The sequence below is a fragment of the Phalaenopsis equestris genome, unplaced genomic scaffold (assembly GCF_001263595.1).
Source record: "Phalaenopsis equestris unplaced genomic scaffold, ASM126359v1 Scaffold218760, whole genome shotgun sequence".
NCBI classification, from domain to species: Eukaryota; Viridiplantae; Streptophyta; class Magnoliopsida; order Asparagales; family Orchidaceae; genus Phalaenopsis; species Phalaenopsis equestris.
Window position 1 is genome coordinate 452,743 of NW_018237177.1, and position 18,133 is coordinate 470,875.

The following is an 18,133-nucleotide window of genomic DNA, read 5'->3' on the forward strand; positions in this document are numbered from 1 at the left end:
CATTAAGCATTCATTTTCCTTTTTCCCTTTCATTTTCATTCATTCTTAAGCTAGAACATGCATACCAACATAAAATAATCTTTTAAGGTTTTAAAGAAATTTTTTATTTAATAAACTTTAAATTTAATACATAGAAGAAAATAATTACTCACTTTGCTTAGCTTGCTTGCCACACTCACTCTTGAACCCCTGATTTTCAAGGCTTAAATGTGTTTCAACCTAAATTGCGGCTAAATATTAATATTTTATAAATATCAATTTCTAATTAAGTGAAGTAAACTTTAATATAAAAGACAACTTATCTTGTAAAATTTTTTGTCTTCTTCCCCAAATCAAAGGGACTAGCCGGCCTTCTTTCTCACTTCCTAACATTAATTAATTAACATAGCTAATTACATTATTAATTTCTTTGATGACGCAAGGTTTAACATATATCTTATAGGCTTTCAAATTGATCTCCTCCTTTTCTTGCTCGCGTCACAACTTCATCTTCTTAAAAGCCAAAATCTTTGTATTAAAGTTCTAAGTAAACTAACATTGCATTTATACACTTACACACACCTGTAGATTCACTAAATAGCTTAATAAAAACCTTCATATACCTTAAATCCTTTTGTTGTCCAACCCTTCCCTTTCTCTCGAAATCTTCCACTACAATACTTGATTTAAAATCATAAATTTTAATAGTTAATATCATAAACCATTTAATAAATAAAGGTTTATGTAATTAAAACTTAAATGATTCAAATGACTTACCTTAGGCTTCAGTGTTATAGACCTGGCCTCACGACCAGCTTCTCTAAGCTTACGTAGGCGAACTCTTCCTTGCGACTTTGGTGAAATCCAACAGAGCAGTGACACTGCCTCAACTCCCCTTCCTCCTCTTCTTCTTGCACGCGAGCAATGCAGGAACATGGACTCGTCTTCCTCATCTCCTACGCCCGGCTCAACGCACTTTGAACTTCAAAGGTAGGACACGAGCTTTGGATCTCTATTAGATGGCGAGGGTTCGTCTTCCTTTGGTCTCATCTCAGCCCAACAAAACGCAATCACATAATCCCTTCCTTCGGTTTCCTTCTTCTACGATCGTGGCTCGATCCAAGTAAGTCTTTGATGTCACTGCCTCTTTCCTCTCAGTCCTTCTCTTCTCTCTCATGGATTGACACTGCACCCACTTTCTTTGATTTCTACTCCCCCACCTCCCTACGATTTCTTCCTTACTCGGCTAGGGCATAATCTCCTTTCTCTATCTTTTCCATTTTCTGTTTCTCGTTTTCTATGTTGGTGTGAATGAGTAATATAACTCTTAAGTCTTAACCGAAGGGGTTCTTATCCTTCGTGCCTATTCAATTAACTTTAATTATTTTTATTTTTATTTTTTAAAACTTGTTGCTATTAAAATCTTCCCTCCTTATAAAATTTCATCCTCAAATTTTGAAAATAAACATGAAAGTAAACATACATCAAAAGAAAAGCTGAGGATATATTTGTTCCATCTCGCAAACCTTTTCACAAGTAGCATTCTTCTTCGATCCGTGCATCCATAAAATCTTCAAAAATGAAATCTCTCTATTTTGCAGATTCTTCACATCATAATCTAGAATCCTTTCAGGTTCCTTAACATAAGTTAAATCGGGTTGAATGTCAACTGAGTTTGTTATCACCCTACTGGCTTCATTTGTAATAAACTTTCTCATTGAAGAAATGTTGAAAAAATATGAACTCTTTGCATGTGATTGATAAAGCCAATTTGTAAACCACTTAACAATCCTCTCCACAATTTTAAGAGAACCAACAAATCTGGGGCTCAATTTTCATGTCTTTCTAAATTATTGCACACCTTTCAATGGACATACATTGATGAAAACAAACTCTCCAACTTCAAAATCAACAGGTCTATGCTTGGCATCATAGAGTTTCTTCTATTGTCATATACCGCCCTCGGTCTGTCTCTGATCAATCTAATCTTCTCAGGAACATCATCAACCAAATTAAGTCCAAGGATCCTTCTTTCACCTATTTTAGCTCAACATAGAGGTGTTCTGCACTTCCTTTCTTACAATGCTTCATTTGGAGTCATCCCAATACTAGTCTAGTAACTGTTATTATAAATAAACTCTACTAAAGGTATATGTGATTTCCAACCTCCACCAAAGTCAAGGACACATAACCTTAGTAGTTCCTCCAAGGTCTGGATAGTCCTCTCTCCATCTCCTTTGCCTCAAATTCAACTCTTTCTAAGTGAAGTTACACTTCAAACTCTGATGGTCAGTGAAAACCTTACATCTAACTCCAGACAAATAATGCCTCCAATCTTGAGTGCAAGTACAACTGTAACTAACTTCAGATCATGCATAGGATAATTCCTTTCATGATTCTTTAATTGTCGTGATGCATATGCAGTGAACCTACCATGCCACATAAGTCACAACCAAACCCCTCAAAGATGCATCACTGAAAATTTGAAATCCATCAAAACCTGAAGGAATAGCTAATATTGGAGCTAACATTAAACAAGTCTTCAGTTTTTTAAAAGCCTCCTCACAATGATCTGACCATTCAAACTTCACTGCCTACTGAGTCAAAATTGGTATTGGCATAACAATCAGTGAAAACCCCTCAACAAAACCTCATGCAATAACTAGCCAGACATAAAAAAACTCCTGACCTCATTGATAGTAGTAGGTCTTGGTCAATCTACAATCGCTTAATCCTATTCTTATTTATAAACATGCCATCACTACTGATAATTTGTCGAAGAAAAATCATAATTTTAAGCCAAAATTCTCATTTAGAAATTTTGTCATAAAGTGTATTCTCCTTGAAAACCTACAGCACAACATGCAAATGACCTGTATGACTGACTTCATCCCGCAAGTACACTAGTATATCATCTATAAAGACAATCACAAAAGTATCCAAAACTATCTGAAGACTTTGTTCAACAGGTTCATGAAAATTTTTAGAGCATTTGTCAATCTAAACAACATTACCACGAACTTATAGTGTCCATATATGTTCCTGAAAGCAGTCTTCACTGTGCATTCTTCTCTGATCCTTAGCTGGTGATAATCTGACCTTAGATCAATATTTGAAAATATTGAAGCCCCGTCTGATTGATTAATCATGTCATCAATCCTTGGAAAAGGATATTTATATTTAACAGTGAGCATATTCAACTCCTTGTAATCTATACATATCCTAAAGCTTCCATCCTTCTTCTTCACAAATAACACTGGAGCCCTCCAAGGCGAGGTGTTAGGTCTGATAAACCCCTTATCAAGTAACTTTTACAGTGGGCTCTTCAGCTCCTACAACCTCTTAATTGTCATTCTATAGGGTGCCTTGGATACTGGCTCAGAACTTGGTAAGTGTTCAATAGTGAAATCAATCTTTTGCACTAGTAGTATCCCTGGTAAATCATCTAGAAGCACCTCTGAGTATTCTCTTACCGTGGGAATATCACTCAAAGACTTCACTTTCTTAGAAGTATCTGTCACTTGAGCAAAAAAATTCCTAACTTCCAAATGTGAGTAATTATCGATGCCAGCTCTTTGTCACCATAAAATTTAACTTCTTCCTCCCCAAGTACATTTATTTTAACAATCTTCTTATTGCAATCAATAGAGCCAAAATTTTCAAACATCCAATCCATGCCTAAAATCACATCGAATTCCACTAAGAGCAACACAATAATTTGGGCATTAAAACTCCTTCCACCAATTATAAACTCTACCTCACCTGATTGATAAACTTCTACAAAAGCACCATTTACATTATTCAATAGTATCAAAAGCATTGAAATAAGATTAAATTGCATCACTTTATCCAATTCACCAGCTATAAGAGAATGTGACACTCTCGAATCAAATAATACTCTTATTGGTTTACTCTAAATATAAAATATGTATCATTAAATTCATTGCATTAAACATTTAAACTTAGTCTATTAATATATTTAAACCCTTAATTGTTTTAATTATAACAAGAGATGAATCATATGAAGCTTAAAGTGCATTGGGTTGAAAATATTAAAATTAAAACATAAATGTGATGACGTCCGGAGAGTCCTTAGCTTTCTGCTATGAAAGAGTATATACTATGAGCTAAACATTTTGCTGAGTCTAACATGTATTTGGCGTAGACCTGATGATTTAGCTGCCCTAGGTCTACCATAAATCTTTTAAGGAGGTGCATCACTGCTCTTGAAATCTGCAGGAGACTTTTGACTCAATTTAGGACAAATCTTTGCCATTTTTCCTAGTTGATGGCACCAAAAGAAAGTGTTGGATCCAGAAGGACACTCACCCTTGTGCAACCTTCCACATTTATCACACTTCTTCACTTCAAATTGGGTGTCAACACTGTCGGGTGTAGCCTTCTCAACACTTGTACCAACTGACTGAAAAAGACTGCCTCTGAGAGCTATGAGGAAATCTGGATCCTCTAAATTTTTTCTCTTCTGAATGTCCCTCCTCCTCTAAGAAGCCTCCAGATCCAACTCAATCCTCCTAGATTTCTCCACCATAACAAAGTAATCATCAATTCTAAGAGGAATAAATGGTTTTTTAATCACATCGTTGAACTCAGTCAAAATTCAGTGACACTACTCCTCTGCATTAGGGATCAACTAAGGCACATTTTTAGAAAGCATGGTGAATTCATCTTCATATTACCTAACCCTGTACCAATCTAATAGAAATATCTTGCATTTGTCATCCAGAATCTTATCCACTCTCAATAGCCAATTTTCAGCATCTACTAGACCTCCTCCTTCAGAAAAGAGAGGTGGTCTCGTATCTTGAAATAATTTCAGTTGCTTATCCATCTGACATCCTCCATTGGAACTAGTCTGAGTCTCAGAATTCGTAATCAATTGTGTTACTATGGTCATCATCTCAGTAAATGCATATGCATTTACAGTAATCTGCGGGGGTGTAATAGCTTCTACAGTATCATCTCTAGCTTCTTCCCTCCTAATTTTTCAAAATTTTGAAATATTATAATAAAAAATATACTTAAATATAATTTAATTCCTTATCAAAATTACTTATGAATTAGAGTAATCATCGTAATGACTCTTTTGGATCATGATAAAACTAATTGCTCTGATACCACAAAGTACCATAAAATCAAAAATTGCCAAGATTGGGAACTTGACACTATTTTGTCCCTTCTTTTTACCCCGAGTGTTTTGGTTGTTGCACTTTTGCAAGCATCGATGTTATTGCGTATTTTTATTGCACCTTTGGAACTTTTTCCTTGAAGTTTGATTGATGTCACTTTTTGCATGACATAAATGGATAGTGAGAAGGTAGTCACAATCGCTATCACTAGGAAAACACTGTTTCTATCTCCCCTAGCATTTTCTCTACTCTTGAGGGCACTGTATCCTTTGTTTCGTTTAAGCATCCAGTCTGAATTACCTTTGATAATCTCACGCATGTTGAGGCACCACTCTGTGCCCTCCTCTCAAGTAGAGGAGCCGCGCACATGAGGTCACTTCTACCACAGTGGCTCGTGTCGGCGCACCCCCTTCTGCGAAGAAGAAACTGATGCCCGGCAGTGATGCACCACAATGTGTGTCAGTTTTCTCCCAACTGTCACGTAGTCCTTCTTTGTTCTCGTGGATTTCTTACCATGTGATAGTCACTTCATCTGATAGCTCTGGAGTTGCTTCTATGGGTCCAGTTGGTGTCTCGACTCTAATCATTATGGGTCCCTTTGAAGATTTCCCTGCTCTGATAATGGGCACGAAGACCCAAAAATCCTGGAACCCGTTGTTGCGGTCTCAATAGCAGGATTCAGTTATGGTTTCTACATCTATTCCTATTTTAGCCCATGTAGAATCTCAAATTCCTACGACTGAGAAGTCATAAACAGGTAAATCGAGAAGATGATAAAACACAAACGATCAAACAATCCAACCACCCAAACAAAAAAAAGAACAAAACACAAAACATCAAACCATCACCATAGAGAACAAAAAAATTAGAGAGATAAATACTAAGACAGTGAGAGTCGACGACAACCTAAAATGGACGGAGGGGAGAAGGGAGCCGGGTTTCTGCCTAAAGACATAGATCAACCAAGAATGGGGAAGAAGGCGATGAGGGGTATTTGCGAGGACTGATGGAGGAATTTCGGAGTTTGTAGAGGGGCAGTGACGAGATTTTGATGTCGAAATGGAGCTCAAATTGCAGAATGCAACCTCCCCCAGCCTTTTCAGCTTTTGCCGTTCCAAAGTTGGACTCCAACAAAATGCACGCGAGAAGCGGGTTCCTAAACACGATATTCGACATTTTGGGGATGAAAATTGGAGAAAATGGCGCCCCAAATAAATCCTAAATCTTTCATATTTTAAAATGAAATTTTCCTCTCCCTTGTATGTAAAAAGCTTCACCCTCTATTTGTCTCCATTTATACAATCCGCATAAGTTCACATATGGGGGTCCATGCAAAACTATATATTTAAATGAAATAAAAGAAATATATTTGTTTGGGAGTTGTTTTCTACAAATGAGATATGATAAATTCTGTAAATTCAAATTTAATAAATCTCTAGAGAATTAAATTCTATAAACTTTCTTAAGACTTATAAATATTTAGTAGTATTTCGAGCCAAAACGAGTCGAACACGAACGAGCAAATATTTGTTCATGTTGTTCGCGTTCGGTTCGTTAACTCAGAGCAAAACACGAGCTTTTTAACGAGCCGAACACGAGCTGTTCGCAAACAACGAGCCGTTTTGACAGCCCTACTCAGTTCTTATGAATTTACATATCTAACACCTACATTTTGATTTTTGCATTTTTAACCCTCAAATCGTTCCTATTACATAAAAAATATACCATTAATACATTTTTAAAGGGGAATTACATAAGTTTATGCATAAGTAAAATTGTATTACTGTAAATATTAATCAAAGTTTAGGTGTTATATATGTAAATACATAGAAATTGTGTGGCATGTATGCAAATCTTCCTTTTTTTTTTTTTGTAATTTTAAATTTTTTTTATCAATTAGATCAGCTAACACCCTGCTTTCTTTGCTTATTATCTGATTTATACAATTGAATTTTATAATTGAAAATGAAAGGTTTATAATAGTCAAAATGTCACCAATTTCCATGCAGTTTTACAATAAGATTAAGAGAAACTTACATGCATACCACACAATTCCTAATATTTACATATCTAACATCTAAAGTTTAATATTTATATCTAAACACTTTAGTATTTAAAATCTATCCATGAAAAGACACATTTCGCTCTTAGAAAGCCCCTAATACTGGAAAAAATATTACATCAGGACTCCGCTCGTAGAGCTATGTGCATAGTCCAATGAAATTACGCCGTGGAGGTGATCAGCCCGGTAACACAAGGGAATATTCTCCTGGTGTTATTCAGGTGTTATTATGTGTTATTCAGGTGTTATTATATGTTATTCAGGTGTTATTATGTTCGGAAAATATTCCCAGTGTTATAGTAACACAATAACACATCAATAATACTTGAATAATACACAATAATATCTGAATAACACACAATAACACCTGAATAACACGAGTAGAATATTCCCTAGTGTTACCGGGTCGATCACCTCCACGACGTAATTTCATTGGACTCCGCACGTAGCTTTACGTTCAGAGTCCTGATGTATTATTTTTTTTCCTAATACTGATGTTTTTTAATGTGATGTTAAAAATCCAAGTATTTGCATATAAATATAAAAATTTAGACGTTGGATATGTAAATACATAAATTGCACTTTTAGCCAACAACTATGCAAATATGACCACAAACTACATATTTTGTGCGCTTGCTTCAATCGGATGAGTTAATTTACATGTCTCCAAGGAACCATAGCTTGAGAAAATGACTTGGGAACTTTGGCCACAGATGAGTTGCAAAGAGATTCCATGTTTTTCTTATGATTGATTGAGTTAATGCATGAAGATATAACTAGATATAGCTCACATAATGTGTGGGAAAAAATTCCTCTATCCTTAGAACTTTATGTGCTTTTCAATGTAGATATGGAGGAATATTGGTGATGTGAGACCATGAAATATTGCTTTTATGATTTGTTGGATGTCACTTTTATTTTCTATTTTTATTTTTTGTTTTTGAAAATAGACTTGATTAGTATATGTTTTACACGTTCTTAATTTAAAAAAAAAAGATCATTTTTTTTATAAAACATTCGAAAAGTCTAAAATATACTTCAAATATTTTTTAATTTAAATCAAAACATAAATAAATTAATAAGAAAAAATAAGTGAAAAACAAAAAGTAAAAGTGATCCCAAACATCTCTTTAGAAGCCGATGGGGTCAATTCTATTTTTTATCTTTTATATTTTTTTTTATTTTGTTTTATTTATGTTTATATTTGAAACAAAACATGTTTGACATATTTGATTAATAAAATATGAATTTTTTTAAAAAAAATATTTAAAACATATAGAAATTATTTTGAGTGCTTTCAAAAATATTTTTATTTATATTTTATGATGGAATGATTGTCTCTTAGACATAATTAAATAAGATCATTACCATATATTCAGGTATCCAAATAGTGAAGAAATTTAAATGATGTCCAATTGACTATAAATATGCATACATTAATTATCCCTTACTATTATTATTATTTAAATAATTTGCTTATGTTGTAATTCTCAGGATCCAAATGCAATCTTAGGTTTAGTTATATACACCTCTTTCTATATTCATTTCTACTCAGTATTACATGTGTTGGTAACTTAATTTTATGCAATCCCCCTTTGAGTTCAAAATTGTCCTCAAATCACACCCGATGAATAAAGCGTAAAACATAAAAGAGAGATGGTGAAAGAGAGAGAGAGAGAGAGTAGATTGCATGGTAATGAACCATTGTTGACCTCACTTTTGTGAGGTCTATCCTCTCTCTAGATGCCTAGGATCTAGTCTTAGGGATTTTCTAGTGGCTCTCATAGAAGACTAGTGAAGGAACCAACACCAATGTAGAACTCCAAGCAAATCTTCACTCTATAAGGCTTGATATGCTAGATCCCAAATCCTCAACTTTTGGTTGTGATGATTAGAGTTTAGTCATTAAAGCCAAATTTGAGTTCCTATGAGGTGGAGAAGGTCTTAAGTAACCCTTTGACCCTAAAAACTTCAGGTTCCATTTTGGTAGCCCACTTTGCACCCCTAACATCTATTAATCCTTATTTGATCTAAAAGAAGCACATTGGGCATGAGACGAACTTTGGACCAAATGAAGGTTCACCTTCCCATTGGAAATCCTAAAAAGGCTTTAAAACTTAAAAATTTGAAATTATAAGAATGACTAAAGTCAAACCAAAAAATTTTCTTTTCTAAGCCAAACACCACTAAAATTGTTAAATCCAAAATAAAACTAATAAAACACAATTCACTTGAAATCATCAAACCCCAACTTAAACACCAAGGTTAAACCCATCAATTGATGTAAAATTAAAACAACGTTAAAAATTCATTAAATCTTAAATATGCCATAAGCAAACTTAAAATCAACATCACCCAAAATTCACCATATATAATTGAGCACCAAAATTAAAACTCTAATATTTTATTTTTTTTAGAACCCAAATCTTAGATATCAAATTGTAGTCCCTAAAATTTAAACCCACCAAATGGAATCAACATTGCACCTACCCAAAATTGAAACAACCCATAAATAAATAAAATTATCAAAACCAGCATGAAGATGATAGATCATATATTAAGTTATTTAACACAAGAAAAGCCAAAATGAAAGGTTCACCAAGAGTTAAGAAAATTCAATAGTGAAACTAGCACAAACCAACATACCATAAAATTTTATGAATTAAAATAATTAGTCAAACAAATTAAAAGCTAAAGGCCCAAAATTAAAATGAATCCATCAAACCCTAAAATCTCAAAGTCTATCACCCAAATAACAAACTCAAATCCTCATAACCCTAACACCCACCATGACACATTAACCCACTAAGGAAGCAAATTAAATAAAAAATAATCAAACTTAAGACAAACAATAAAGGAAAAAATTAATGATTTTAAATCCAAGGCTCAACAAGTGGCATATAAGTTAAACCAACCCAAGTCCAATCCAAAGGAGATCAAACTCAGGTTAAACCAACCCGTCCAGAGCCATGTGTTCGATTAAAATGACATATCCACTGTCGTGTGCGATCCAATGCGCTACTTGATATGCATGATGTGTTTCATCCACGTGATCGCTACCTGCGCCTGGTTTGGCAGCTGTCGTTGTCCCATGTTTTAGACTTGACCTGACCAAACTAGACAACATAACAGCTGCGTTCATGTCCCTGATCCGACCAACTCATTTCATCCCATGACCCGTGACCTGGGTTGCCTGTGATCCACTACAGCATGCTACCCGCGTTGATCCACTATGACCCACACTTCTCATGCACATTTTCCTTTACCTATCACCGCACCATGGCCCCACTACCACCAGTTGTTGATCGCTGCCCTTTTCCGCTTATCCTTGCCACCAGCCAACACACTACCTGCCACCAATTTTATGAAAATTTTCAATATTTTTTATTTTTATTTATTTTATTATTTTCAGATGATACAAACTAAATCATACAAAAATAGGGAGAAATTGATGTGTCGCAACCTAGTTTTACCATTTTTTAAGAATCAAGGCATTTAACATGTATCTTGTAGTATTTTTTAAGTAGGAAAAATTTCAATCAAAATTAAAAATCTTCGAGAGCTATGATTTGAACAAACTTATATTCAAACTAAGCTCGATGAGAGAAACTAATTGATTCTAAAAAGTAGTCTATTCTGAGCTGAATCAAGCCCAACTCAAGTTGTTGAACCACTTTTAGAGAATTTTGGTGGTAAATTTGAGGATCACATGAATTCCAAATTTGATGCACCTATAATCAAATCAAGCATCTCGACTAGAGGAATCCAACGGCTCTAAGATCACCCGATTATGAGGTCATTAAGGCTATCAGATCAGCAAAAAAAAACTCCTATGATTAAGGAGTATCATTGCGCGCTATTTGATTGGGTGGTTATGGGAGTTATTTGCTAAATGATGAAAATGCTCCTCCCATAAGGGCTATAAATAGACCCCCTCATATCACATGAGAGGAAGGAAGAGAAGGAACCTACTTCTAACGCTATTCTAGATTGAAGACACAATGATAGCTTTCGACCATTATAGTTGCCTTCCACTGTCTGTTACAACTCACCAATCTTAGTCAACCACCACCAGCCGCCCCCCAAATTCACTGTCATTGGCGGGCTCTGTTAAGTAACGAAATAATCTATTGAGTAATGAAGTTTCATGTCAAGTAATGAAGACTTTATTGAGTAATAAAGTACTCTATTGAGTAAATAAGTACTCTATTGACTTCAAATAGTTGTTTTATATATTTGATTAATGATTTTTCATGTTTAAATAATCTTCACTTAAGAAGGTCCAAACATAATCATGATATGAGCCTTCTAGCTCCTACGTAGTTTGATCACATGAAGTTTGATGTCATTAATCTGATTAATTTTAGTGAAGTACGTACAACGAAGCAAATCTAATCTAAAAAAACTCTAGTAAAACGACCCTCTAATTTTGATCACGATCAATTGTAATCATAAAATAATTAGTATAGATTCTTTTGTCTCATTAAAATTTTTATTAAAAAAATCTTGAAGCTTAGGGCCCCATTGGTATTAAAATATGTATTTTCCAAATATGCAGGATTTCATCATTTTGACCAAAACTAAAAAGCAATAAAAAAAGGTGCAAATTTGCAAATAGCAATGTTTTAAGGGCTATTTTTTTCTCAACAATTTAGTTGCTGACATACTTCCAAATGAGCAATTAATAGCTAGGATATTGGACATATTTGAGTTGGATTTTGTTTTTTCATGATTTAATGAATATATTTAAATTCAGAGTGTAGACATTCTTATGAGATGCTAAGCCATGCCTTTTTATTTTTCATGAAATTAATTATGGAAGGTATTTTCTACAAGAAGAAGAATTATCTTTCAAAACCAAAAGAATTATTTTGCCTTAAAATGAACTATAAATCTTACTCCCCCTAAGCTAAATTTAACTTAGAATATCCCAAGCAAAAAATTTTCTTTAACAATTTTATAAGCATGAGATTACTAAAATGTCAATACTGCTTAATATTAGGGAAATTCATATAAACACCACATACATACATATCTAACACTTAAACTTTCATATTTACAGTTATAACATTTTGATGTAAACAGTCTATGAATAAAAATGTATATTTCACTTTTAAAAAGTAGTGGTTTGTGTTATTTTTGATGTGATATTAAAGATTTGAGCATCATGCATATGTAAATATTAAAGCTCAGGTGTTAGCTACATAAAAGCATAAAAATTGTGCGGTATTTATGTTAATGCCCCATTTTAATATTTTCATTTTCCATGCAGAAACAACAGTGCTTGCCGAGTTAAACTGCCTTACAAATATAGCACAAATATTACAAAAAAAACCCTCATTGACATGAATTTTTAATTATAATATAACCCTCAGAACCACTCCATCCATATACCCAAACTTCATTTTTACTCCTGTCATTTTAATCCTTGCTTTTTTAGATTCATAATAAATCAATAACATACTGAAAATTCAATACAAAATGCAAAATCTCTCATTTCCAAAACTAAGAAACTAACACTCATTTCCCTTCACTTTCTTCCCATACATATTAATCATGTTAACATCAAGCACTCAACATTTTAAAACTTCTTGTTTATGAAGGGAGACAAGACAATTAGACAAACTTAAAACACTCATATGTATTTTACTGAAAATCTGACGTTATTATATATTATTTATATATATATGTCATGGAGCTAAAGCCAAAGGGCACCTGCATCTCTCAACAGGGGGACCAACTTGCCGCTCAGATGAAGAGACATAACCTTATCAGTAGATCCAATGAGTTTTTCTCCGATAAAAACAGCAGGCATGGGAGGGTTACGACCAAGAAGCCTTGAAAGAGCCTTCTCCATTTCTTTTCCACTTGGCTCCTCGTCCAGTTCGTATATTGCAGGGTTCACTCCAAGCTCACATATTAGACTTTTAACTGTGTGGCACATGCAGCATGAAGTGGTGCTGAAAATCACCACAGCTTTCTGTGACACCAATTTGTTTATCTTGTCCATGGATGATTATTGCAGAATGGAAAAATGGGAGAGCAAAGCTTGAGGAAAGTTGCTGTCTTGGAATGGTTTTTATAGGGTTGAGGCCAAGGAAGGGATTAGGGATGAAAATGTGTAATTTTGATGAGAGTTTTGAAAATGATTGGTTTGGTTATTGCTTGGTTTTGGTTATTTGAGATGGGAGTTGGGACTGGATAATGTGATGTTTGCTTTTCTGTTTGGGACAGCTGAGCTTTGAGGTTTTGGAATATATGCGAAAATAAGGCACTGTCTCTGGATGTCACATACTCACATGGTAGAAATAGACTTAAGGGTATGTGATTCTTGGGATAGGGAGGTCGGCAATATATGGTGTTAATGGCCAAATCAGCACAAGTGGATAACTTTGTAGCTTTCATGCATTGTAGCATAGTGATGATTAAACCTAAGTTGCTTAATGATTTTTGTAATTTTTCTAAGTGATAATTTGTTAGATTTTTTCAAAGGATTTGTTATTATCATTTGGCTAATTATCAGCAAGATTGTCGGTTGTGTCTGATTCTACTTGTGTGCTTGAAAAGTATATGACGTTAAGTTTAAAATTTAGTTCTTAGTTTGTTATGGAGGAGCCTGATTTCAAGCACCCGTGTGTTGCATAGATTGAGCAGCCGCGTTTATGCACCGTGATTCGGGTGCTCTTGCACCCTTCCCTAAGGAGTAGCCAAGAGAAAGGCGCTTCAGTGCTTCCTTATAGGCAATTTAGGCACCCAAAATTAGGCGCTCTAGTGCCCACTTCGAGCACTTTTGTGCCTACAACCTCAAAAGTGCTTTTGCTTCCTAATCTGCTAGCACTAAGGAGCCCAATTTTGGGCGGGCGTTTAACACGTGCTTTGTAACTTTAAGGAGGAATTCAAACAGAGTATGTAGGTCTTTTTGTGTGTTTTTTTTCAACAAAAATCCCGGTTAATGTGAGAAGCATTGGAGAGGAAGATTTCACTGATTTTGACGTGTGATTCTTGCGTCAGGTCAGAGAAGTAAGAGTTTGGAGTGAGGTCTTGTAAGTTTTTTTGAGAGAGCAGAGGAAATTGAGTGTGTTCTCTATAAAGCCTCTAATTGTCATAGTGGATTTTTTTTAGTGGTGCGGCTCGGTGTTTTATTTTTCTGTTCTCAAATTTTTTTCACGTTAATTTTTTTTGTGCTTTTCTGGTTTGTTTTTGTTGTGCTTATGTTCATAAGATTGTTTCAATATTATCAAATCTACATGATCATATTCCATGGTGTGGCTTAGATTTGTATCAAGTCTAAGCCCTGGTAAATTTGGAAGGGAATTCTTCCAAGTTCTTTCCTCAACACATTGGTATCAAAGTCGTGTTTGATTCGAGTGGGAGCAAAGGCTGACAAAGCAAGGTTCAAAGAGGAGAAGTTCAATGGTACAAACTTTGCATTCTGGAAGATGTAAGAAAAGGATTTACTGTATCAGAAAAATTTATACTTGCAAGTACAAGGAATTACAAGGAAGCCTGAGTCTATGCCAATAGAGGAATGAGAAGTGTTGGATCAAATGACACTTGGTTTGATTCAACTATCACTTTCTCATCTGTTGCATTCAACGTTATAAATGAAAAAATCATAGTGGATCTCATGATGACATTAACCATGATGTATGAAAAAAAAATCTTTTTCAAATAAGATTTTTTTCATAAGAAGCCATTGAACATAAAGATGGTGGAAGGCAATTAGTGGAAAAACATCTGAATACTTTCAATAATGTGACGAGCTAGTTGTGTCTTGTGGGGATCAAATTTGATGATGAGGTCAGAACACTAGTGATACTATCTTCATTGTTAGACATTTGTGATGGTTTGGTCACGATAGTGAGTAATTCTTTAGGAAATTCAAAGTAGAACTTCAATGACATTGTGTGTATGGTACTGAATGAATAAGCTCGCATAAAAATAGGGAATGATGAATCTTCATGTTTTTCATTGAATGTTGATAATAGATGAAGGTTTCTTCATAGGAATGTAGGCACAAGTAGATCCAAGTCTGACACAGGAAAGTCTAAGTCAGGTAGAGGAGAATGCTGGAACTGCAGTAAGAAAGTACATTTCAAGAAGAGCTGCAAAGCTTTAAGAAAAGTTGATGGTGGAGGAGAAGAAAGTAATTTCTCTATAAATGACTCTACTGGTGAAATCCAAAACGACTCCATCATGTTTTCCTTAGTCAGCACGAAATCTTAGATTGTAGATTCAAGTATCTCTTTTCATGCATGCCACAAAAAAGAAGTATTTAAAAACCACACTCATAGCAATCTAGGGAAGGTTTTTTTGATAGATAATAAAGCTTGCAGTGTCTTATGAAATGGCGATGTTGATATCAGATTGTCAAATGGAATGGTGTGGAAGCTTACTGAACCTAAACATGTTTTAAATCTAAAGAAATTACATTTATGTGTTTAAGCTGACAAAGTCAGGACTTGTGACGACTTTCATAGGTGATTCGTGGAAGGTAATCAGGGGGACACTGGTGATGGTTCGTGGCATCATTGAAGGTGCTCCTTACCTGATCAATGAAATGACTAATTTCATAGATGTAGCTCAAACCACGCTTGATGCAGGTCTGCGACACCGTAGGCTTAACCATATAAGTGAGAAAGGTATAAAGTCCCTATTTTATAAAGATAAACTTCATGGTTTAAAATTTGTTGATCTGGATTTCTGCGAATAATGTATATATGACAAGCAAAAGAAACCCTCCTCCTCTAAAAGTGAATCATTGATGAAGTCAAGGAAACTAGAGTTGGTGCATACTAATATATGGGATCCTACTCTAGTTTTGTCCACTGATGTTTCCCGCTATTTTTTTCATGTTTATCAACGATCACACAAGAAATATATGAGTTTACTTCTTAAAGCAAAAATCTAATATGTTTGAAGTGTTTAACAAGTGAAAGGCTATAGTATAAAATGAGATAGTCTTGAAGTTGAAGTATCTCAGATCAGATAATGGGAGTGAGCACTATATCAGAAGTTTAGGAATTTTTGTACTACAAAGAGGGTTAGCCATGAGTTCACTACCCTAAGGACACCACAACAGAATGGTGTGGCTAAGTGCAATAACACCGCAATAACACTCAAATATCACCCCAATAACACTCTAATAACACCACGGGTTACCTCAAATAACACCGTAATAACACCCAAATAACATTGCAATAATATTCAAATAATACCATAATAACACTCAAATAACACTGCGGGTACTGCAATAACACTCGAATAACATCGCAATAACAATCGAATAATATTGTGGTATAATTTGAGGTGACCCAGTGTGTTATTGGTGTATTTTTGGCAGGGGTGTTATTCGAACAAATTTGTGGTGTTATTACGATGTTATTGTGATATTATTGTGTTGTTATGACCGCTAAAAACACACAAATAACATGCTATTTTTCGAAGCATCAAAGTGATATTAAAATATTTCCTTAAATATATTTCCTTATATTTATTTCCTTATATTTAAAATGAAATGAGTATATTAAAATATTTCCTTTTATTTATTTCCTTATAAGGAAATAAATATTGTAAAATATTCCGTTAAATTTTTAATATTAAAATGAATATATTAAGATATTTCCTTATATTTATTTCGTTATACTTAAAATGAAATGATTTTTTTTAAATATTTCTTTATATTTAAAATGAAGTGAATATATTAAAATATTTATTTTTATCATTTCCTTATAACGAAATGAATATTTAAAATATTCCTTTTCTAAGGAAATAAATATAAAAAAATATTTTAATAGCTTACAAATAAAAATTTCCTTATATTTATAACTTATTAAAATATTTTTTATATTTATCTGTTTATTTGATTTAATAAATTTATCAATAAAAAATACTAATCTTTAATTTTAGATAGAATTATTAATAAAATGAAAATAGCACGTGCAATTATATAAAAAAAAAAGAAATTATTTATACCACTCAAAATCATTTGCTACACATGAAAAATGCTATACTTCTCACTGTTATGTTGCCATTGTATTGTTGTTGTATTAACCGGTGTTATTGTCGTTATATTGAGTTGACAAAAATATGGAAAAGTCTCAAAACTACACCTAATAACTCACTCGAGAATAACACAACACAGCCGCTGCAATTTCAGTTGAAAAAACACCACAATAACACCATAATAATACTCTAATAATACCGCAGATTTTTTCGGCGGTGTATTGGAGATTTTTTGCGGTGTCATTGGCATCGTATTTCAGTGATATCGGTGTTTTCTGTGGTCTACTGGAGTTCCCCGCGGTTTTGTGGAATGATGGACGGGATTCAATTTGAATCGGGCAACAAGAAAAACACACTTTTTTTCTATTTTTAAGGGCAGGACCCGCATTTACACATGGCGATTTTAATTGGCGTCCGGACGCAAAATTGTATCTAGTGTCCCGACGTTATAATAGGGAATAAGAGATTAGGTCTCATTCAGACTTATAAAGTGATGAGGATTTAGGGTTTTTAGACGTTGGATCCTAAGGCTACAACTAAGTTTTAATTATGATGATTATTATAAAATATTCATTTTAATAGCATTTAATATGTTTTTTTCTAGTTAACAAAATTTTAATAAATTATATAAATTATTTAAAAATAACACTCATATTATATGTACACACACATATATATGTATCTATATATATACATACATATCTAACAATATGTATATATACATACATATGTATGTACAGATACATACATATATATAAATACACGCATGCATATACATACATACATACATCCATACAGATACATACATACATGCATATAGATACATACATACATACATGCATATAAATACATACATACATACATACATGCATACACATACATACATACATACATACATGTATGTATATATATAGATATATGTATGTATATAGAATAATGT

At 33.7% G+C, this 18,133-nt stretch overlaps 1 protein-coding gene across 1 annotated transcript; it reads right to left on the reverse strand.

Annotated features, from left to right (window-relative positions):
* Nucleotides 1-12,435: 12,435 nt before the first annotated feature.
* On the reverse strand, nucleotides 12,436-13,301 carry LOC110037331 (glutaredoxin-C1-like). The gene has a single exon (XM_020741955.1). It carries the CDS (start codon nucleotides 13,196-13,198, stop codon nucleotides 12,887-12,889), a length of 312 nt encoding a protein of 103 aa, XP_020597614.1. The 5' UTR covers nucleotides 13,199-13,301; the 3' UTR covers nucleotides 12,436-12,886.
* Between the last annotated feature and the right edge of the window lie 4,832 nt (nucleotides 13,302-18,133).

Bases quoted from the DNA above. Each gene is read 5' to 3' on its own strand.
- LOC110037331 (XM_020741955.1), bottom strand. From the start codon at position 13,198: ATGGACAAGATAAACAAATTGGTGTCACAGAAAGCTGTGGTGATTTTC.